Source organism: Rhamphochromis sp. 'chilingali' (genome assembly GCF_963969265.1).
Source record: "Rhamphochromis sp. 'chilingali' genome assembly, chromosome: 1".
NCBI lineage: Eukaryota > Metazoa > Chordata > Actinopteri > Cichliformes > Cichlidae > Rhamphochromis > Rhamphochromis sp. 'chilingali'.
Window position 1 is genome coordinate 2,381,223 of NC_137929.1, and position 23,330 is coordinate 2,404,552.

Below are 23,330 nucleotides of genomic sequence, written 5' to 3' on the forward strand. Positions count from 1 at the left end.
GACTGTGAGTGATTGGTGTTTTTCTGCCTAGTGCTGCGTGGAAGACACCGAAGTGTAGAAATGTTTGTGGTTTATCTTTGTTTGACGTTTTATATAGAGTTGGTTGATTCAGGGTGATTTCTCCCGTTTAAGGGAGGAGTTGCAGTGTGGTTATGTTAAAAAAGGGGGGGAAAGGAGGCCCAGTTGTTGTTTCTCCCCTCTCAGGATAACACAGCCAACACAACACAGCCAACACAACACAACATCATTTTCCTGTTCGCCTGCTTTGTTTTGTTTTTGTTTTTTCTGAAAGCCGAAGCTGACCTGGACTCCTACCCTCCCCTCTACCATCGTTGCCCTCTCCGCGACCATCTTTGACCCTTTGACCCCTGAAGGCCACAGCAGCTGGACTCACAACAACAACTTGAGGATGTCAACAGCGCTGCAAAAAAGCGATCTCATGCAGTAGAGACGGAGAGCACTAAACCTAAAGCCCGTTTCACTACACGGGGGAAATTCCCAGACTGCGTCAGCTGACAGAGCTGGGACGAGACGCGCATGGAGCCCGGAGGAAAAGGGAGGGTGAGCAAAAGAATGCTGACCTCTGAGAAGAGCCGAACGGAAGAGCTGCAGAAGGCCGTGGAGCAAAGGAAAGACAACATAAATAGACTCTGATCTGACGTGGAAGGAAAAGACTCTGAGGTTTTTGCCCTCAGTAAGAGCTTAAGGCATCAGAGCAGAAACTGAGCATGGCTCCGGAGGAGCTGGCTGCTAATGGAACTCATCAGTCAGATGTGGAGTTTCACGTACAGGACTTGAAATCAGGCGGAAGCTTGCTGGAGCAGGAGGTCGTCAGACTTGACGCAAAGCTCCAACAGCAGGAGTAAACCCTGAAAGAGCTACAGAAGCAAAAGGGTCAAGTTACAAGGAGAAGATGCAGGCAGCTGCAACAACGGATGGAAACAGACCCAAAGAGGAGGGGAGGACCCTAGGGCATGCTTCAGGCCGCTGGTTTACCTAAACTACAGAACAGGAAGGTGATGAACACAAACATACACCAACACACGAACACACACTTCTGCATGCGCCGACTTAGAATGAAGAGAAACACACACATGAACACTTATGCACTCGTTGAGGGAGTGAAAACTGATACATACCCATGCACTAAAATCAAAATGTTGACTTAATTTACTAAGAAGTGACACACAATGCTCCAGCTGCTGCAATGAAGAATGCTTTACTGACAAAGGCTCAATGCTGCACACAACAAAGTCAAATATAGAATATGCTATAATAATAAGCCCAGAGGGCATTTGTGTGGTCTGGGGAGCAGAGTCCGGAGCGGTTTGGTTATGAAAACGATGCCTGTGCGAGATATCTGGGGCTTAAGGCCTCGACTTAATTGTTTACTGTACACTAAAAAGAAAAGAAAACACTCTGAGCAGTGGTGCAGAGTGAAAACGAGGAATTAACAGTGTGAGTCTTATTTCAGAGCGCCACGTCATTGTGATGGAGATTTAATAAAGGAGGAACACACGGACAAAGAAGAAGAGAAGGGGGGACAGCCCTTGAGCACGATTGCCTGAGGCATTAAAGTTCTGTACTAAATTCTGGTTTCCAGTGTGAGAAAAGTCGCGCAGTGCCAGTAGTAGAGCTAGGTTGAGTGATGATTCTAAATTACTGTAAGTAAATCATCGTACACCGTTCAAGTTTCATGATAACGGGGATCTAGACTTTGTTGAACCCTAGGCAATTTGAACAGGTAAAATTCGAGTCACCAAGTAGCAGTTGAATAAAAGTCATTGAATAAGTGTTGAAATAAACTGGCAGAATTAAGAGAATTAAAACATTTCAAGAGCTCAAATTACTTAATGGTTCAATTTTGTTTCACGAACGCAAAACATATAGGTTTAGGAATATGAAAAGGTTGAGGTGGTGTTGATTTGACTCTGTGTAGGTTTAGGTTGGTATTTTTATTGATGGGAAGAATATTCAGTGACAAGTCCTAAGACCCGGGCGTCTGCATTTTGTTTTTGTTATTTTTCATTTTATTTTGTTTTATATTTTGAACAGTGCAGTGTTTTGTTTCTGAATCTTTTCTTTACGCAGATCTGCACATCGGAAATTACAAGCATTACACGTCGGCGAGAAAATTGTTGTAAGTGAGTTTCTCCGCATTGAAATGGGTTCTGGAGGAAACACTTGTGGGGACAATTAGAAACGAGAGTCCCTGTCTAAAAAAGGATTCAGCGAGGTAATCCAAACTCAAGTTCTTGTTTTCTTTTTGAGATGACGTCATTTTGCTGAGTGTGGAAACTAAATGCGACGACAGGTTTCACTATCAGCAAAGAATGGATGGATGGATGAAAGACTGGGAATAAAAACAAACGGACTGACTGGTAAAAGATGACAAGACTTGACCATGACTCAAGGTTAACCACCTCCACCTAGATAGGATAAAAGGGTGGATGAATTTATGTGTGTTTCTTTTTACAGGAGTAGAAGGATGACAAAATATTCGAGGATGAGTGAACCTGTAAATGCCATTTTTGTGTCTTGTGTTGCTTACAGAGGTAACTGCGCAGCGTTACCATTTACATTTTCTTCCCTACAGGGTTACAGTTTTAATGTTTTTCTATTACAGGATTTCTGGGCGGATGTGTGAAGAAACGGTGTTTATGGGTTAGGAGTTGGGGATGCTATTACACTGTATTCTGGTGAGAGTGTTGGGGGAGACACACCCTGTCTTGAAAACTGTGATTCTTTTACAGGAAATGTTTTTATAGCACCTATGGGATGTGGATGCCTGACTACGGTCAATGTGCTGCTAATGTTTGCTTTGCTTTGGTGAGAAGGGTGCAGTAGAAAACAGACAAGTGACATGAAAACAAGTAATAATAACAAATAACTAATTTGGGGACAGTTTAACCTAGAGCCCACTAACTGGCCATTAGGGGCTCTGGCTCTCTCTCTCTCTCTCTCTCTCTCTCTCTCTCTCTCTCTCTCTCTCTCTCTCTCTCTCTCTCTCTCTCTCTCTCTCTCTCTCTCTCTCTCTCTCTCTTGGAATAACATTGCCCAAAGGGTGAATAAAGCAAATTGTGGCAATATTAGTGATTTAATGATTGGAGAAATCCTGAACATGATACTTGTCTGTTGTGCTGAATCTTTTATTACTCTTATGATTTGCAGGTGGTTGTAAATAAGCTGTTTACTGTAACAGGTTTGCTTTTTAGCTGAATTGCAAAATACAACTAGAACGATTAATTGAGACTAATCGCTACTAACCTGAAACTGAGGAGGTTCTATATAAGGAGGAATTAAAACAGGTATAAAATGCATCTGATCTTTAATTGCAGGTGGGACCATGAAGATTTTTTGGTACAGATTGCAGGTTGTTGCTCATTATTGAAGTGTGCTCATAAAGGTAAAAGCTATATAGGGGGTCTATCATTTGGTCTGTGTTTTAATAATTTAGGTATGGCAAAATTAAAGGTTTCTAGACAATTTAGGGAACGAGTGAGAAGCATAATTAGATGATCAGAAACTGAGTACTACACTCAAGTTAGAATTAAGAATGCCCAATTTGTTTGAGGTCTGTTGTTCATTTTTATACACACATTGCAAATGTGCTTATAAGGAGCTGGCACTTAGTCTGTGAAGGTCAAAAGCTTCATCCGACAACGGATCGGATTGATATATTGGAGCTATTGACTTCACGTGCAGAGGGTTAAATGCATGCACGCTTACACACATAAGCATGGCATAGGATTGGAATAAACAAAGTCAACAACATTAGGTTAGGAGAGCCAGCGCAGGAGAGGTGTTGGCTTTCTGTCTCTTGCAGAGAAGGGAACAGACACCAGACGGGGACACGGAGATATGGGGATCCTTCACAGCAACTGGGGTCAAGTGTCATGGCCTTGGGGCTCCTTGAGAAGATGGATCCCATAACCACAGCGATAACCAGGAAGGGGTTGGCGAAAACTAGGAACACCAGAGACCAACGAGATCTGTGTGACGACTGAAGGGTGGTATAACCCCGGAAGTCGAAGAAAGAAGAATCTGAGGGCGTTTCTTCACTCCAAGAGGAGGTGGTAAAGGGGCCTGAAGCGTGTCAGGCTGAAACTCGAGTCCGAAGCTAAAAGAACAGCTGGGTTGTGGGAAAATTGGAAAACAACGGAGGCGTTGGGATTGATAAGTGTCATAACGTGTTTGTTTGGTTTGGAAATAAATCCTGGTGTGAGTTGGGCTGGCAAGCCAGCCCAAAGAGGAGGAATGTGACCAGGAGATATTTCTTATGATCACAGTTATAATCAGAAGTATCAATCATTAATCATTTACCATTGTTGAACCAGTTGACAGAATAATCTTTGAACCATATCTATGTTAACATTAATCTACACAGATTATCAGTACTTTAATCAGTCTATTGTTGTTCTGTACTATTCATGTTATTTGCTTAAAGCTGTTTCACAGTTCTGTAATCACTCAGAAGCCTGTGGGGCCTGCTGGACCCTGCCTTGGTTCTATGTTCAGTTCTGCACGTACACAGGCCTTTAGTAAGAATAGGAGGGTCGTCTGAGGACAGATATACTTTCACAAAAGGCACGAATGTAATACACACTTGTTTTCTCTAACAACAGTTGATGTCCATATTAGGTAAACTCTCTGAACAGGCCCAAAACTGTTATCATTTCCAGTAAGGTCTGACTGTGTTACGTCATCATGGGATCATGGGTTATATAAGGATGGGGAGCTGTCCACTCTTTGGAGATCTGAGGCTGTACGCTTGTCTTCCCATGCTTCTGTCTTAGAAGTGTGCAATAAAATCACTATGTTTGTCACCTACACGGACTCGGCTGTTTTTCCTTCTTACCCAAACTGAACCAGACGTAACAGAATAAAAGAAAAGGAAGTCATTTGTCATGAGAAGTGGGGCTCAGGAGGTGGAGCAGGTCACCTGACAATAGTAAGGTCGGTGGTGTCATGGTCCTGAGTCTGAGGACTCAGTGTTTTGTGTTTCCTTATGCTTTTGTTCATTCCGAGTGTGTATTCTGTTGTGATTTTGCCATTTGTTAGGTTTCTGTTCTTTGCCTGCCTGCTCCCACTTCTCTGTGTTCCCTCTGTCTGTCCATGGTGTTATTGTGTCTGCTCATGAGTCTGCCTGTCATGTTCAGTGTCCTGTCTGATTCTGTGTCTGTTAGTTTCCTGTTTTATTCTGAAAGTTCATGTCTCATGTCAGTGTGTTCAGTTTTACCTCTCCCCTGTCTCGTTAGCCTTATTGCTCCCAGCTGTGTCTCCCTCCTGTGGCCCATTCCCTGATTACTCCCCGTGTATTTAAGCCCTGTGTTTTCCTGTGCTCTCTGTCGCGTCGTCTGTTTAGTTCCATGTCAGTCTGCATTATTCTGTTACCTGGTATTCATTCTGCGTCTCTCTGCCATCTCTCTTTGTGCATTTCGCGCCTCCTCCCGTGAGTGTTTGGTTTAAGTTTTGTTCTTTAGTTTTCCCAGTTTAGGTTTGTTTACTCCCCGCTCTGCTCTTCCTGTTTTGTCACCTTCTCACCGCTGTAAATAAACACTCACTCGCACCCCAGCCGGTACCTGCATTTTGGATCCTTTTTTCAATACACCACACGACTGCTGTGCAGCCGTGACAGGTGGTTTGATCCCTGCTGCTCCAGTCTGCATGCCAAAGCATCTTTACTGGTCGTGTTACTATGGTAACCCAGAGGAGTTTACTATGATAAGTATTAATTAATTCATTAAATGAGACAATCAGTCAAAAGTCAATCATTCATTTTTAATCAGCAGTGTTTTTGGAATCATCACATAAATTTAAAACAAAACCAAAAACGCTGAACAAGTTTGTAAAGTTTTTTCTAAGCCAGTCGTCACAAACGTCTGTAAGTTTGAAGGTTTTCAGCTGACAGACGTTCAGGTAGTTTCATCGCTCTGGTTTGGAGGATTCAATGTTTATTAATCGTCCCTTCAGACGACCAAAGGCTGCCACGTGTACGGTAACAGCACAGACACGTGACAGACTAGACTTTCATGTGACAGCGTTTAATCTGTATAAGGTGACGTTGACATATTTTGGAGGCGTGTTGGTCACCAAACTGAACGTGTTCACTCACTGGAGTCTGTGTGGTTGTTGTTGTTGTTATTCACCGTCTTCTCTCTGACTGTGATGATGGTCCCATTTCCTTTAGACACAGTTAAAGATGGAATCTCCACAGTCACTTTACAGATGTATGTTCCTGAATCCTCTGATGTTTGAAATGTTCAAAGATGAGTCTTTGCCTCCTTTTTCAGACACTTGGAGCTTGATTTGGGTTGGTCTCTCTCTTAATTATTGTTTGATTTTTCAGCCAGGCCACTCTGAATCTTTCAAACGTTATTGTCCAGCAGCAGGTGATGCTTACGGTCTCTCCCTCCATGACAGAAACATCTGGACTCACAACAAACATGCCCGATGAAACAGCTGCAAGAGACACAAAACTGTGGGTCAGTACAAGAGACGAGTCTCCAAAAGTTGGTTCTGTTCATCTGGACGCAGCGTTTTGTGGGAGAAACGTTTCGTCATCATCAGGTGACGTCTTCAGTCTCAGCTGACTGCAGGTTTCAATCTTATAAACAGGACATTTGCATAATGACTGAAACCAGCCCACTGGGGCTGAGCTCAGTTCCTTAATCTTAATCATGCAAATTCTCATGACCATTGATCAACAACCACTGATCCATGTCCATGAGTCCCATTCACAGAGAGTTGGGGAATGGCTGCAATCACAGCATGTAAGATGTGACAGATGTACCCTTAGGCCCCTCCTCCATTCAGAGATGGTCTTTCCCTTTTCACGTAAACGGCCTCCTTGACTCCGCCCTCAAACCAGCGTTCCTCCCTGTCCAGGATGTCACATCCTCATCATTGAAAGAGTGTCCACTGGCCTGTAGGTGTAAACAGACTGCAGAGTCCTGGCCTGACGAGGTGGCTCTTCTGTGTTGTGCCGTCCTCTCAGCCAGAGGTTGTTTGGTTTCCCCGATGTATAAATCCTGACAATCCTCCTGCACTTAACAGCGTACACTATGCTACTCTGTTTGTGTCGGGGGACCCGATCCTTGGGGTGGACCAGTTTTTGGTGCAGCGTGTTGAGGTGTTTAAAAGCCACAGAGACCCGGTGTTTAGAGAAAATGCGTCTCAACCAGGGGCGATTCTAGGATCAGAGCTTTGGGGGTGCTGAGCACCCAGAGAGCTGCCCAGCCAGGCAAGATAAACTTTACTCGTCACGATGAGACTTCTTCCCTGTCTCTGTCAGTCCCTGCATCCCTACATGCCTCCAGTTGTCCCGAGTTCTCTCTGACTGTCTCCTTGGTGCATTTAAACCCCTGTTCCTTCCTGTCCTCGTCGTCTGTTGTCTTCGTCTCTGTTATCCGTCATCCTAATTTTACCCTCTCTGTGCAAGTCTGCAAATTTCTGTATTAAATCATAAGATTCTTAAATTCATCAAGTCTCAAAACATGACATCACTGTTTTGTACATTTTAACACAATTTAATAAACATGCTTCAGCCAGTACCTTTTGATTAGCCTTGTCTCGGTTTCTTGCTTTGTGGTAGATCTTTATTGTTTTCACTGAGATATTTGAATGCTAATCAATAAATCAATATTCAATTAAAAAAAAAAACCTCTAATCAAACAGTTTTTGAAAAGTTTGTAACAAAACCATCAAATCTGATCAAGGTTATTTAAACGCTGCAAAAGAAGAATGGATTGGAATAAAAACATACATATCCTGACCTTAATTACTGGGGAGAATAATGAATGATGCTCATAGTGAGTAAAAAGTAAACTGAGTGATTTTTGGACAGACTTTTAAAGTGTTCGTATAATATAATACAGATACATAAACATACACTCCAAAAATAGAGTCCTTGAAATGTACAAATGTACAAAATATTAATTTAAACAATTATAAAAATGGAGGCAACTGTGCCTATGGTACAATGTATAAAAAGCTCTTCACTGCAGACACGACTAACATGGCTCTGCAGATTGTTTCTTTTATTTTAACGTCACCTCACCTCGAGGTTGGCAAATCTATCAGTGTTTGGTGATCAACTCTCTCAAGCAGTTTAACAGTTTCTAGATCTAGTTTTCTAGATTTTAAACAGGCTGTATACATTTCAATGGGAGCAACAGGACGGTCAAATGTCGCTGATTTTACTACAGAGCAGGACGGATTGTAGGGCAGCAAACATCGTCAGAAAACACGTTTAACACAGCAGGTTACCTGGTGTAATGTTTTTCAGGTAAACAGAAACATGGTCTGACTCCTACCAACTATATAAAGAGTAACTGAAGGTTAAATGCAGCTAACATGTCCTGTTTTAAGCCAGGCACTTCCACCTCCGCTCTGCTGTGTCTCAGCCACCATCTCTCTGGCACAAAGAGATGGTGGCTGAGATCCCCTTCCTGCAACCCTAAGTTGGACATGTGGTTATGAAACTAGATGGGCGGTAAAATAAGAACCATTATGGATGACTGTTGCTGCCTGTAAATCAAAGTCTGCCTGAGGTGGGATTTCAGAAGCAGAAACCATGAGGAGCACAGCACCACTCCCAGAAGGCTGAGATGTGAAGCCATGTGATGAGTGAAATGATGATGGAGGAGAACACAGATGAAGATCTGGAAGCTGCTGCCTCTTTATATAGTAGACACTGAAATCAACTTTTGCCTCCCTGCCAGCACGAAAACCCACACTAAAAACCCACTTACACAAACCCTCGGCTCTGGGATGGATTCAGAAACATGTCAGTTCTGCTAAACAAATGGACGGTTTTGCAACCACAAAGTTTAATCCTACAAGGGCAGAATTATGTTCACTCTGTGAGAGGTGAACCTCAGACAGTTAGCAAGAGAAACATTCAAAGAAACAACCTAAATAACACAAACTTAGCAGTTGGGATGCAGATCAGACGATATCAGCAACGTGATGATCAAATGTAGTTAAAAACACAAGAAAAACAGGCTTTTTGCTCCAAAAGGACAAACAAAGCAGGGCCAGATTAACCTGTCGGCACCTGCTGGCGTGCAGAGTAACATGTGACAACAACACACACGTGGTCACCTCAACTTGTTTCACTGGAGTTTCTCTTTTAGAGCTTTAACCTCCTAAGACCTGAACTCTTTCATGCATTTTTAAAGTCTCTTTGCTATTTGGGCTGTTTGGGACCTGATTCATGTACAAACAAAGAATTACCAGAACTTTGTTTCTGAGAGAAATGAGATCCACATATGAGGATATTCGCTTTAAATGTCGATAGAACAGAGGCAGGATAATGACCTCGTAAGTGCAAATCAGGTCCTTGTTGAGCAAAACTTTGTATTTTCGTCTAAACATCCCAAAATGTGACGTCCACACATGAGGACAACAGGGCGCTAAAGTCCGTACAAACTTTTGTTTCTTCATTTGCTTGCAAACGAATGGAAATCCTCACTTAAAGCCAAGAAGCTTATTACCTGTGCAGGCTTTAGTGCCTCAGAGCAAACAAGAGAGCTTTGATCACAATGATTTTTGTTTTCACATTTCATTCACTAGCGATTTTTTTAATGTCACCTGATCTCAGCAGACTGAATATAACAGTAAAGCACTAGTGAGCTAATGAATTAGATATTGGTCACTCATATCAACTGAAAGAGTGTAAGACAAGTAAATGTGCTATAAAGGCCGGAGAAGAGTTAATAAAAAGGTCTTGAAATGAAAATATTTCATTATTTGCTGTTTCATAGATTTTTGGTTTTATTGCACTTTTGTCAGCCCTGCTGCTGTTTTTAAAAGTACTTTATTAATAAACTGGCATAAATGGTAACATTGAACACTTGCCAGTGTTGTCACGGAGGAGCAGGGAGGACTCGGCGCAGACTGAAGTCTCAGAAAAACAGGTTTATTTACACACTCCAGGTGCACTATATACAGGTGAGGGAGAAGGGGGCCAGGGTTCCCAGGGGTGCAGAGCGGGGTCGGGAAAAGCGTCCAGAGTCTCCAAACCAAAACACGAGAAATCTGCATACAGAGAACAAGGGTTAGCACGGAACTTTTACGGACAGAGCTCAAAACTGGCTGAGGCTAAAGTAGCACTGACGAGCGTTATTCAATAGTCCAGCGGCGAGGTGCTCTCAGTCACTGCCTTAAGTAGCGGGAGCAAACAGGGTGAGGAGCCACAGGTGATTGCCTACAGGTGGTGGAGGCCGGGAGCTCACAATGAGCTCCGCCCAGGCAGCGAGCAGAGAGAGAGGAGAGAGAGAAAAGACAAAACATAACATGTAGCCACACAGGGCCAGCCGAGCAGGCACGGGGACCGTGACAAGTGTGAACAAAAGGTTCTTAACTTTAGCATCAAAGCTTCAGTTCACCTTTCTCATGGCAGTTACTTCAGTATGTGTATTAATGCAGGAACAACTTGATTCCACACAGCTGACGCACCGAGAGTGTCTGCTGTGTGGTTAACTTTATAACCTTTGGTACGCAGTGGTGTCGCTCCACCTGTTAGCTAGTTTAAGAAACTGGTTAAGGAGGGAGTGTCTGTGAGGATGAGGAGGATTTAGTTCTTTAAAAACACGTCAGATACTTGCAGGAAGCTTCTTTCAGCTTCTTTTCTCCACTGCGCAGGTTTAAAACCATGACAGCAGAAGTCATGATGAAGAGATTGATTAGTCAGTCACAGTGTAAAGAGTCCTCCTGCCTGCATCACTCGCCAGCATAAACAGACCTTTGCTCCTGGAAAACAAATCAAAGTCATGTTGTCCAAGAAATGCATTTTATCTCACTAGTGAATCAAAGAAAGTCTGTATACTTTCTGAGAGTGAGAGGTGAACGTCAGACAGTTCTTAGAAAATGTAGTTTCTCTTTAAGCTTTTAACGTCTCTTTTACCCCCATTTGTCTAAAACTACTTGACAGCCCTTCATGTCAGAGGTTTATTACCTGTGCAGGATGGAGCACATGGTCTCAGTCAGGCTGGACACGATCACTCCTACAGGAAGTAAATGTGATTTTATTTCACCTGTGAAATGATGAAAAACAGCAGAATAGCTCACGCTAACAAACGGGTGTTGAAATGTTTCATTTTCTGCTGTTTCACAGGTCAAAAAGGGCGTCGAAGCAAACTGAAGCTGAGCTGCTGCTGCTGTTGTAGTGCAGCATCTGCTGTGTGCTTCATCAGAGAACCTTCTGTACACAGCAGACAGAGGCTGCTGCCACTGAAGTCCATCTGCTAGAGAGCTTTAAACACTGGTTATTGAAGTGGCTTTGATGATACTGATACACAGTCTTTGCTGCTGTCACAGGACAGGGATCCACCAGGGAGTAGTTGTCAGGATAAAGAGCCTTCGCTTCTCTAAATATAAACTGGATACTTGTAGGAAACTTTGGGAAGCAGCATTTTTCCTCATATCGTCTAAACTGAAGTTAGCTCAGGTGCTTCTTCCATACTTGCTCTGCAGAAAGCCAAAGAGTTTGGAGCTCTGCAAACATTTGCAGCACAGCTGGATGTTTGTAACTTTGGTCACCTCTGTATCATCCCTCAGATTCTTTCTGCACAGCTTTGAAACCATGACAGCACGAGTGATGCTGAGGAGACGTCCAGTTTAAACAGACCTTTATTCCTGGAACACAAACACATGAAGTGATGCTGCTAAAGAAGAACATTTAATCGCACTAATGAATCAAGCATCTGTTTGTCTGTCAGTCTGTCAACAGTTACTCTGATCGACTTCAGACTTGGTGGGTATTTTGTTTTTGCAGCGGTCAAAGTCGATCAGCGTGTTGCTTTGTCTGCTGTAAATCTGCCTGTACAAAGGGAAACATGCATGTTTTAGATGCAAACTCACAACATGGCTGCATTTTTGTGATTATGTGTATTTTATATTGATTTATTCTATTATGTTTTGTATATGAATCTTTACAAGTGTGTCGATACAAAGGCTTGATTAAAACAAAGGTCTCAGCTGTGCTGTTAGGGATGCTCTCATATTTGTTTCAAATGTAATAAATCAAAGGATTTCAGGCTTTTCATCCTTTTTATTTGTTTGGTTCTAACAGCAGCTGGATAAAAACATGCAGGTGATGAATATAATTGTGTGATATTATGAGCATTGTGAATAAAGAAAGAGCAGAGATAGTAAAAAGGAAACAGGTGATGGACGTGAGATTTTCAGAACAAAAGCTCCTCAGTGAGACGATCACCTGGACACAAGGTCAGGCAGCTGGGACTCATCTAGAGAGCAAAATGGAAAAGTGATCTGTGCAGAACATCACTGTTGATTGCAGTTATTTACATCAGACTTCTTCTCTGAGATAAGAGCACCATTTGTGGGAAAGATGACAGTATTTCCAGGCTGGATGCTGTTTGCAGGGAGAACTGAATGAAAGTCTCCTGCACCTCAGCGCTGAGGTCCACACCTGTGAACACAGATGAGGTCAATCTGCTGCAGCACGTAGAGCTTTACTGATCAGCAGGTTCAAAGGATTCAGCAGAGCGTAGAGTCAGAGCTAAATGCCACATCACCATAGAGTTTGTTAACAACAGCTTTCTTTGCCCTTTGTCTCGATGGACTGAATCAGGGATACTCGTCATACTTCACCTCAACCACGTCACTGAGAGACCCCAGCCTGACACAGCAGCAGAGATGATGAAAGCAGAAACAGCAAACAGATGCTTCAGTTGTGTTTCTCTCTGTGTGTGCGCTCACGCCCACTTGTGTGTGTGAACTTTCCACGTACCTCAGCTTGTTTCTCCAACATGAGCCATCAGGGCTGAAAAACATCACTAACACATGAATTCTTTCTCTTTTTGTTATCACCTGTGATCATGTGTCTCATGTTTCTGTCATTCACCAGTTCTTGTAGAGTTACGTGTAACTAGACTTCTGTGGGACGTAAATGATTGTTTTGTATGCAGATCTGTACAAAGGATGTAAACACTTGATTACAAAGGAGATCTCAGCTGTGTTGTTATGGATGGACTTCAACGTATTTGTTAAAAAAGAGAATAAAGCAAAGTGTTTTAGCTGTTTGGGAGTTTTTGTTTGATTCCATTCAGTTTTATTTCTATGGAGTCAAATAATAAGAAAGGCTCTAGAACAGCCCTGAGTTTGTCCAGGTGACACTCCTCTGAAGAACAAAGACCAAGAGGAAGAAGGGGATTCGTTTTCAAGTCTTGTTTCTTTCAAAATAAAAGCTGAAATGTTTTGGAAGCATGATAATATTTCAGCCAGGATGCCGTCTCCAAGGAGACCTGCACCTCAGCGCTGAGCTCCACATCACGCCCTGTGAAAGCACAGATATAAATCTGCTGCAGTGAGAAGAACTTTACCCAACACAAGTGTAGAAGTAGACATTTGACTTTACCTACAACCTGTTAACAACAAAGCTTTCACTGCCTCTGTTGTTGATGTCATGTAGGACTAATCATACTTCACATCAGCCATGCACACGTCAGAGGATCTCCAGGCTTTCAGTGATAAAGCCAAGCAGATGATGTGAACATAGCAATAGTAAAACATGCATCATAATCAGCTGTATGTGTCGACTATGTGGCACCTCAGTCTTGTTGGCATGAAGAAAAGTTGTGTAACATGTAGCATAAGGGCTGCAAAGACATCATGTAGACAGCAGTCGTCTGTTAGTCGTAACGTATCTCCTGTTAAAGAGTTAAATGTGCGTTCTCCATCTCTGTCCTCTCACAGCTCGCCGTATACCAACTCCAGCTGTGGTAACAAGACATGATGCACTACCAGATGAAAGAGTCCTAGGAGTGAACTGGTGCACAGAGACAGATGTATTCAAGATCAGGATAACTGAAAAACCTGTGCCAACGACTAGGCGAGGCATCCTCTCATTTGTAAGTGCAATATATGACCCATTGGGCTTTTTGTCTCCTGTCATTCTGAACAGAAGCTAAACAAAGTCCTGCTGTGAACAGCAGCAATATGGATTTTACACATCCATCCATCTTTTCAGCTCAGGGTCGTGTGTGTGTTTGCACCATGTTTACAGAAACTGGAACGTGACTCCACTTGTCGCCAAGAGTTTGAAGGCGTTTTTGAGACTAAACATGGTGTTTTAGTGTCAGAGGTACGATTAGGTTGTGGTTAGGTTTAGGGCTGAAGGTTAGGGTTAGGCATTCAGTTTTTAGGGTTAGGTAAAGCATTACATCAATGTCCCCACGGAGATATGAAAACAGGACTGTGTGTGTGTAACCCTATCCCAGCTGTTATTAGGCAAGAAGCAGTTAACCTGTGGGAGGATGTCAGGGTACCAGGAGAGAATCAGACATGGATTCAAACCCAGGACCTTCTTGCTGAGAGCAGGTTGATCCCACCTACAAAGATCATCTGTTTAAAAACGTGCGCTGTAACTGAGTATTTTTTAAACATAAGAAACCGAATATAAGGGTTGCTCTGCCACTGCTGCCTTGACCGGTTACTTCAGTTTATCACGTTGGCAGCATCAAAGCTAAGTAAGGCCACGCCCACACTTACATCGGGATTTTTGAAAACGCAGATTTTTCTGAGCGTTTGCGCCTTTCATCCACACGTAAACGGCGTTTTCACTGAAAACTGATATTTTTGAAAACGTCTTGTTAAGTCTAATTGTTGAATGTTGCCATTGTGTTTCTTAAATTTGTTCAGTCTTAGTTCAAGCAGTAGGATCAAAGCCATTCCTTTGATCCTGACCACCTCTCCAGCCATTCTGTGCTGGGGGAGGTTTTATTGTAGATACATCCTATCTGGAAGACCTGTTTCTTTTGATGTAAGCTTCCTGGGTTTATGACCCTTTGGTCAGCAGGAGGTCTGACACACACACACACACACACACACACACACACACACACACACACACACTCAGTGTATACATTTACATACAGTGCCTTGTCTTTGTAACCAAAGGGGGTTGCAAGGGAGGTGTTTAGTAAACTATTGTTTGAAGTTTGTCAATAAAAGGCAGCGAGAGGAGGCCATCATCGGGGTCATTTTCGTGGTGGACACAGACGAGGCCTCCCTTGCACAAGTAATCGATCGATCGACTGTCTTGTTTTCTTCATGATGAATAAGTCTCTAGAATTAGCGGGGCTTGTGGAAACACAGACCCAACATTTATTTGGTCCTCCGAGCCGGAGCCTAACACATTGCATCCACCGAGGAGAGGGAGAGGACGCCACCGCAACGTCTGGGATGATTGACGTAAAGCCCTGGTGTTTCACTTTGCTTTGTCACCAGGCCGGGAAGTTTGCGCCTGAACTCCCCTCGGGATGGATGACGATTGACGGGATCCAGAGACTCTTCCCATGAACGTAAACAAACAGTTAGTACAGAAGGCCTTAGAGAGCGGCTACGTGACCCTGTGTTGACCGCAGGTAACGGAAGCGCGCTAGCCGCGTAACAGAGACACAGGCTTCTCTGCCGTTTGGGGCGTGGAAATAACCTAGGTTCGGTAGCTCCGCCGTGAGGAGTGTCCGGAATCTCCGCCATTTGGGGGCGTTGGAGAGTGTCCGAAGGTTGAATTCTCCGCCATATGGGGCGTTTGAGAGTTTTCAACAGAGAGCGCTAGCTGTGCGTGCAGACGCAAGCGATAGGCCTATGTTATGTGTGTGTGCGGGCCAGACGTGGTCTGCGTGAGTGTGGCTGATTGTTGTCTTGTAATGGAGAATAAAATGTGTAAGTCTGCCTTAGAAGGAGATGTAAAATTTATGCAGAAAGTTTTACCAGGCAGCACGCAGTATGTAGGTTGTTGGTGTGAGAAATATGGATTTGAAGGGACATTAGTGGAAGTTAAGTGTAAAATGCTGGTAGAAAGAATAGCTGTAAGTGTAGCAGGTAAAACAGGTAAAGCGAAGCAGAGGAAGGAATTGCAGTTAGCAGTTGCTAAGTTGTGGCTGGAGCAGACTCAGAAGAGGAGAGAAGCACAGAATGTTAAAAGAGCAATATTGCAAGAAGTAGTTGTGAAACCTGAGGATGAAAGCACAGCTCAATCCACTGCAACTACTTTAGAACAACACCGTAGAAAAGCATTAGGAAGAGCAAGAATGTTAGCAGAAAGTAGAGTCAGAGAAGAGTGTGAGAGAGCAGAGGCAGAGGTGGAGGAGAAATTAAAGGCTGAGTATGGAGAGGCATTAGGAGCAGCATTGAGTCCAAGGCAGACTAGGCAGGGTAGGAAACAGAAAGTAAAGTTAGTGAACACAAACGTTACAACCACATATCCATCCCTGACACAACACAACACACAAAAACAAAAAACATATGGTGTTTCTGTAACAGAGTGTGAAGATGAAGAAAGTTTTTCTCCTGATCAATTCCGTGAGTGTGAGAGTGTCTGACGTCATGGTGTGTGTGAAAGGTATCCAGCTGGGGCAGACGTGATTCTGCAGGTCACCTGCCCAGTGGACGAAAAGAAATAAAATAGTTGTGTGGATGAATGATAGCACGGAGAGAGTTTGGTGTTTCTCAGTCTGAAACAGCTGTAATGCTACTTTCTGTTTTGGAGAAAAGTACAGTTTAAAAAAAAACAAAAAAACAGAGAGATGTGTGTTGTTTAAGCAGTGATGAGAATAATGAAAGTGTGATGAGAGAGGACCACAAAAACATACTGAAGATGCATTAACTATACCAACCCTACATGCATATTAGTTACATGAGAAGAAACTTATTATGTGCTAAGACAACAGGGTTATGCTGTATGTTGTGTGTATGGCTGATTGGATGAATGTTTGAGATTAAACTGGCTGTTGATTTGTCTTTTATTACTAAAGTTGAACCTGCCAATTGGGTTGTTACGATTTATCCCCCTGGCATGAAGAACACGTGTCATGACTTAAACAAGGCCTATCTGTTAGGTTTGTAGCATAAACCTATTCGCTGGAACGTTAAGACAATATAATTACACTGCTAAGCAAGACACAAATAGGCAAAGTTCTTCATGTTACTCGTGCACGGGAGAGAACCGGACAACCGCTTGACTCCAGTTGGTCTCGTCCGTTCTCCCATACACTGTCCTTTTATTGAGGTTACATGAATATGCATAAGTTCATTAACATATGACGTCTACATACAAACAAAGAGTACCTTGCCTGTGTGTGTGTGTGTGTGTGTGTGTGTGTGTGTGTGTGTGTGTGTGTGTGTGTGTGTGTGTGTGTGTGGGGACTGCTGATCAAAGGGTCAAACATCCTTGGTCAGGAAGAGGGTAGCCTCCCCCTCACCCTAGATGGTTCATCCTAGATAACACGGTGAGGAAGTCCTGCAGTTCATCTAAACAAAGAGCACTTAGACTAGAACAGACGCAACTACGTTAATCCTACCATAAAATAATAAGACACGGTATGACCTCTCATGCTCCCAAAGTGCTGTCTAATACACACAAAGTTTGCAGACTATCAAGGATCAAAACCTCTACCACTCTACAACTAATTACAAAACTCTAAGCATATATAAGTAAATATTTCTAAGCATAAATGACAATCAACAATACAAATCTAACATTTCCCCCCTTTTTGACCTTTATGCCTGAAAAGTTCCCAGGTATGAATACCTCATGTCTGACAGTTTCAATGCAAACATTTTTATACTCAACATATGTCAAATCACCCTAAATTACTGAAAAGGTACACAGTTCAACAAATGTATTAGCAGTTATCCCATTCATTGAGCTCATCTCATGGCAAACTGCATCTTACGAGCAAACAAAGAAATTGTTAATTTAATAGTGAAAATAAAAAAGTAACATTTTCAAAAACATCTCAGCTTGGTAATGCTTCCTCCAGGTGTGCACATCACATGTCTCTCTGCAGAGTGGTTTGAGTTCTGCAGGGCGTCATGAATGTCTCTTCCAGTTGTTTCCATCGTTGTCCATAGGACCAGAGTCCAAATGTATGTAGAATAAACATTCAAACATACCAGTTAGTTTTGTTGTTTGTCAACATGGTTCTCAGCTATTTCCAGAGCTGCAGACCTCTCAGCACTCTAGTTTTATGGCCTCCCATTACCTCACTTCAGGCCTTCATCCTGCGAGGGGGATATTTATGACTCCTTCATTGTCCACGCTCTGCAGAGAAACACCTCTGTGGAAAGGGTGCAGGGTTCTCTTGTCTTACTGCTGTTATGATCCCAGCAGCCTTCAGAGTGTCATCGTATGCACAGTACAGTGGCACAGCGTTAGGTGATGTTCATAGGAAACTGCTGTTATCACCACCATAGCTTCTGGTTCCTGTGCTTTTCACAGAATCATGATGTCATCCTCGAACTCCTTCTACGCTGTCGATGGAGCTTGGCACGCTCCTCATCCCCTGAGTGTTTATGTTCCAACGCTGCTGAAGGTTTAAGGCAGAGCACGTCGTACACCTTAGTCGTCTTCCTCAGCGTCAATATTGAATCTTTCATTGTATTTAAAATCTTGCTGTGGGAAGTCTCCTCTTGATTTCCTGGAAGCTTAGTAGCACAGCTCTCTGTGTGATGTCTGCTGTGCTGAAGATGATCTCTGATCCTCCTGAAGCCTCTTTCCTGGCTTCAGCTCCCATCTTGTGGACGATCCTCTCCTCTATTTTGCAAGCAGTTTCATGGTCCTTGCTGTGGCTCCAAGGTCTGATCTCATGATGGGCCCCAATCAGCTTGATCTTTGACCTCAACCACTGCCTGGTCCTGTCAGCTATGCGCTTCTCACTGGGCCTCTGAAGATTTCTCAGGAGATTACTGCTGCACCTGTATTTCCTTGCTAGGAAGACAAACTATTTGGAGAGTATGTCAACAATCATCAAACCACATTCTTTAGTTCAGTGAACTTCACTTATAGGCCATCAAAGCCTCATCTGAACATGGGTGCACCACTTGCATAGGTTTAATATTTGTAAATAAAACGGCTAATCACACAAATCACTGCAACAATAATAAAAAACATTGTTTAATGTTAATCCTTGGACCCCTCCTCTTGACGCATGGACACACCCATGCGCCAACTCACCAAACCTGGATTCCAGTCTTAAAGAAAAAGATTAGCTAGATCATATCCCAGGCAACATCAGGGCATCTCCTCCCCTGGAGCAGCACCACCCCGGACCTATAATCCTGCAATGAAAATGTTAGTGTGCTTTGCATATTAAGTTTGCTTAACACCTGGCCCTCCCAGGAGCCTGCATACACACCATCATGGCCTGGAAAACAAAATCTGGAAGTAAAATCAAACTCCATACCTGTAAACAATTGTATCATAAGGACAAGAAGCATTCAACATCAGCAAGACAAGTGTCATGTGCAGGTTTTCTCAAATCAGTAAACTACAATTATTTTCATAAGTCGCCTCAGACATGGATCATCCCATGTACTCAGGCAACATTAATGTAATCAGTGACTTCTCTTAAGCAAAGTCACTCCACTCATATATTATTATTATGGGTTCAAAAGTGGCCAGCAAATGAGCCCATAATAAACTATTCCATAATTACCGTAATCTCTTATTTGTTTTACTCATGTCACTTGTCCGTTTCAGCTGAATCTTCCACAGCATTCTCAAAGAAACTAACATTAGCAATACACATTGACTGTAGTCAGACAGAGGTCAGACACAGGTCAACAGGTTCCAGAGGTGCCATAAAAACACCATAAAGTCAACCCTAGCTGTGGAAAGAAGTAACACCAGTTCTCAACACAGGAAATTTCACACATGTTATTCACATTATCAAAGTAACCTTCACATTTTCCCATCAACACAATGCAACAGCATCACCACTCATAACCTGTAAACACAGTTTTCCTCACACATAAACCCAGAAATCCTGTAGTAGGAAAAAACATCAACCAGTTGTCCTGGTATAAATCGCATCATCAATTCACATGAAGAACTGGCATGCTGTAAGAAAAGAAAATGCAAATATTAGCGCTTGCGCAGGCGTATGCATACTTTGTCACAGATATCTCTGTGAGCAACTCAAACCTATGAATAACACACCTGATAAATGCACAGACACAGAAAATGGCATTTAAAAGGTTAAATCATCATGCAACCTCGAGTGTTGCTGTCATCTTTCTGCTCCTGTAAAAGGAAGCACACACAGACTCATCTGCACCCCTGCCAGGCGGGGGTCAACTTCACACAGTCGTGTTACATCAGTAAAGTCTTGTCAGCTTTTGTCAGCTTTTACCAGTCAGTCAGTTTGTTTTCCTTTCACTCACTCATTCATGCATTCATTCTTTCTTTCTTTGCTGATAGTGGAACCTATCGTCGCATTTAGTTTCCACTCTCAGCAAAATGACGTCATTTCAAAAAGAAAAAGAAGAACTTTAGTTTGGATTACATCGCTGAATCCTTTTGGACTGGGACTGTCATTTAATAATTGTCCCAAATAAGTGGCTTTCTCCAGAGTCCATTTAAATGTGGAGAACTCACTTGGCACAATTTTCTCGACGACGTGTAGCATTTTTAATTCCCGACGTGCAGATCTGCTTAAAGAAAAGAAAATAGACAAACAAAATCAGTGCCTGTTCAAAAGATAAAAATGAAAAATAACAGAGATTATCAAACAAAACTTTCAGTGCACTGTGAAAGTATCAAAATAAAAAGGCCTTGTTAAGTCATGACACAAACTCCTCATCTCAGGTAAATCATACCATTAGCATGGTTCATCATACCATCATACTAATCGGCAGGCTCAACTTTACAACAAAAGAAAAATCATCAGCTAGATTCACTCCAAATCAACCATCAGCTGCACAACACACAACATAATCCTAATGTCTTATTAGCTATGAGTTTAATTACCAGGTCTGTGCTCTTCACTCATTTAGGCCACAGATCTATTTTATTCAATTTTCCTTTTCCCTTCATCATAAAACATGTGACATGCTGTCATGCACTTCACAAAACAGTCTGTTCTGACGTATTCAGAGTTGTGTATCTAAATACAGGATTCACTCGCACATCAAAGCAGGAAACTCAGTGTTTTAGAGTCTCCACTCAACACACAACAACTCCAACACATCTCATTCACTCGTGCTAGAATTCAGTCACCTTTCATTAATCTAAAACCGATCACTAATTTGCATATCAACTATTAACCCACTAAGTTGACAGGACGACAGAAAAGCATGTTCAAAATAGTATCACAAAAGACAATTTCCCTCATACAGTAAATTACATGTGCTGCCTCAATCAAGCAGGAAGCTTCTCCCAATTTACCATTTTAACAACTAAATTTATTGTCTGATCACTGGTTGGTCAAACCAGGATCTTTTTTCCCACAAAAGTTAAACTGTTGTCCTGCAACCTGGAGAGTCAATTTTTTGCATTAGATAAATTCAGTATTTAATAACAAGTGTCTGCTAAATTGACACTATTTTAACACTGATGAAAGATAACAAGCTAATTTTCATTACATGTGTTTGTGTTATTAGGCAGGTCTAATGCATGTCTGTGGAGCTGCATCTCCAGCAGAGCATGTTCTTAAAGCTGCCTTTCCTACACACTTCTCTGCTATTATTTAATCATTTCTTAACTAATGTGCTATGAGTCTTCATGAGTCATTTTGTGTTTGGAATTGTTAGTAGGGTTAATGCATGTTCTGCTTGTGTGTGTGTGATTTTGTATATGTTTCTATTTTCGCAATGTTTCAGACTCCGTCTCAATTTTCCAACTTAAGCAGTCAGTTTTGTTTTCCCCAGGTTTGCTAACCCAAATTTTGATTTCCCACATTAAATAATTCCTATGTGTTCTCACCTAGTCTTCTCACTCTGTTGTCCTCTCCCACTTCAACAGTCCAACAGCCGGCAGTTCTCCTTCAGCTTTGTCCTGTGTCCCACTGTCTCTTCTTGCCATTTTACTCCACAGGTGGCAAATGTCAAACTCCAACTGTTCAGTTCTCCTCAAACGTTTTCTTCACATGCACAGTGAAGTCACAGCCACTCTCACTATTGTCCTCTGATGCGGTTGACTTCGTGCTAGTGGCTGAAGTGCTGCTGCTGCTGCCTTCCTGGGCGACTTCTTAGCAGCTGCTGCCGGTTTCTTGGCTTTGGCCGCGGCGGGCGTCTTAGCTTTGGTCTCAGTAACCCTGTTCATCTTGAAGGATCCGGAGGCCCCGGTGCCCTTGGTCTGCACCAGAGTGCCCTTCGCCACCAGACTCTTGATGGCGGTCTTGACACGGGCCTTGTTCTTGTCCACATCGTAGCCTCCGGCAGCCAGAGCCTTCTTGAGAGCGGCCACGGCTTTCACAATCAGCTCGCCCACGCTGAGGCCGACCTTCTTGGGCTTGGAAGTCATCGTCTTCTTCTTCTTGGCCTGAACCTCGGCGCAGGGCGTGTTTATGATGGAGCCTTTCCCACCACAGCGCTGGCACGTTGAACGCATCACGAAGGGTCCATTTCTTTCATGTCGCTAGCCAGCATGCTAGCTGCATGTGGCTTGCCCGAGTCACTCAGTCCTTTTTGAGCATTTCAACATGCTGCCACCGCCATCTTGCTCGCCCCTCCGTGGAATTCATCCAATCAGACAGGAAGATGGGTTTGCTTTCTTCTGCTGCTGTTTATCCACATTGCTGCTGCTTTGCTGGGACTTTTTGTGCTCAGGACTTGCTGCTGTCTCTTTATCATGGAGCTGCATTCCTTATCTTCAGGGAGGAGTGAGCTCGCTTGTGAGGTTGAGAAACACATGGCACTGTAAATAAGTCAGCCAGAAACTTGGCCTGCATGTTTCCAATGATGTTAAACTATAACTTTCTTCCGACCGCTGCATGTGGAAAATTGATTCAGGTCTGCTTTTCACCTGAAAGTGACAAACTAAGACATTTCATTATTATCATCACTGCTTAATCAACACATATCTCTCTCTCTCTCTCGCTCTGTGTTTTTGTGAACAGTCCTTTCTTAAAAGCAGAAAATGAAATTATAGTTGTTTTTTTTGGTTGATCAACACAAAACCTTTTTCCTATGATTATTTTTTCCTACAATATAAATTCTCCCTCTTATTCACTCTTTTTTTTTTTTTTTTATTTACAATAGCTGGTAACCTGCAAAATCACCGCTGTCACTCACAATCAAAGGCAATTACTTTTACACAGTGCACAAACACTGTGATGTCAGACACATTCACACTCACTTTGTCATCTGCAAAAATAAATCACATGGCTGATGATATGTGCCATGGTGATCCGTAAATATGATCACCAGTTTATTTAACTATTTTTCAACCCAACAAACAAATAATCAAAAACATGATGCCGATGTTATGAACACTCTACACACAAGTCAAGATGCAGGAAAACTGCTCATGGAAACGTTGCACACTCCAGTTATCACAGTTATCATAGCGCTGTTTCCCT

At 42.7% G+C, this 23,330-nt stretch overlaps 1 protein-coding gene and 1 long non-coding RNA gene across 2 annotated transcripts; one reads left to right on the forward strand and one right to left on the reverse strand.

Moving 5' to 3' along the window:
* Window positions 1-954: 954 nt before the first annotated feature.
* Window positions 955-3,029, forward strand: LOC308399446. The gene is made up of 2 exons (XR_013972175.1): window positions 955-1,016; window positions 1,475-3,029. It is a non-coding gene; the product is annotated as an uncharacterized lncRNA (long non-coding RNA).
* Window positions 3,030-20,326: 17,297 nt separating this feature from the next.
* On the reverse strand, window positions 20,327-23,032 carry LOC308398984 (histone H1-like). The gene has a single exon (XM_080885888.1). It carries the CDS (start codon window positions 22,358-22,360, stop codon window positions 21,893-21,895), a length of 468 nt encoding a protein of 155 aa, XP_080742014.1. The 5' UTR covers window positions 22,361-23,032; the 3' UTR covers window positions 20,327-21,892.
* Between the last annotated feature and the right edge of the window lie 298 nt (window positions 23,033-23,330).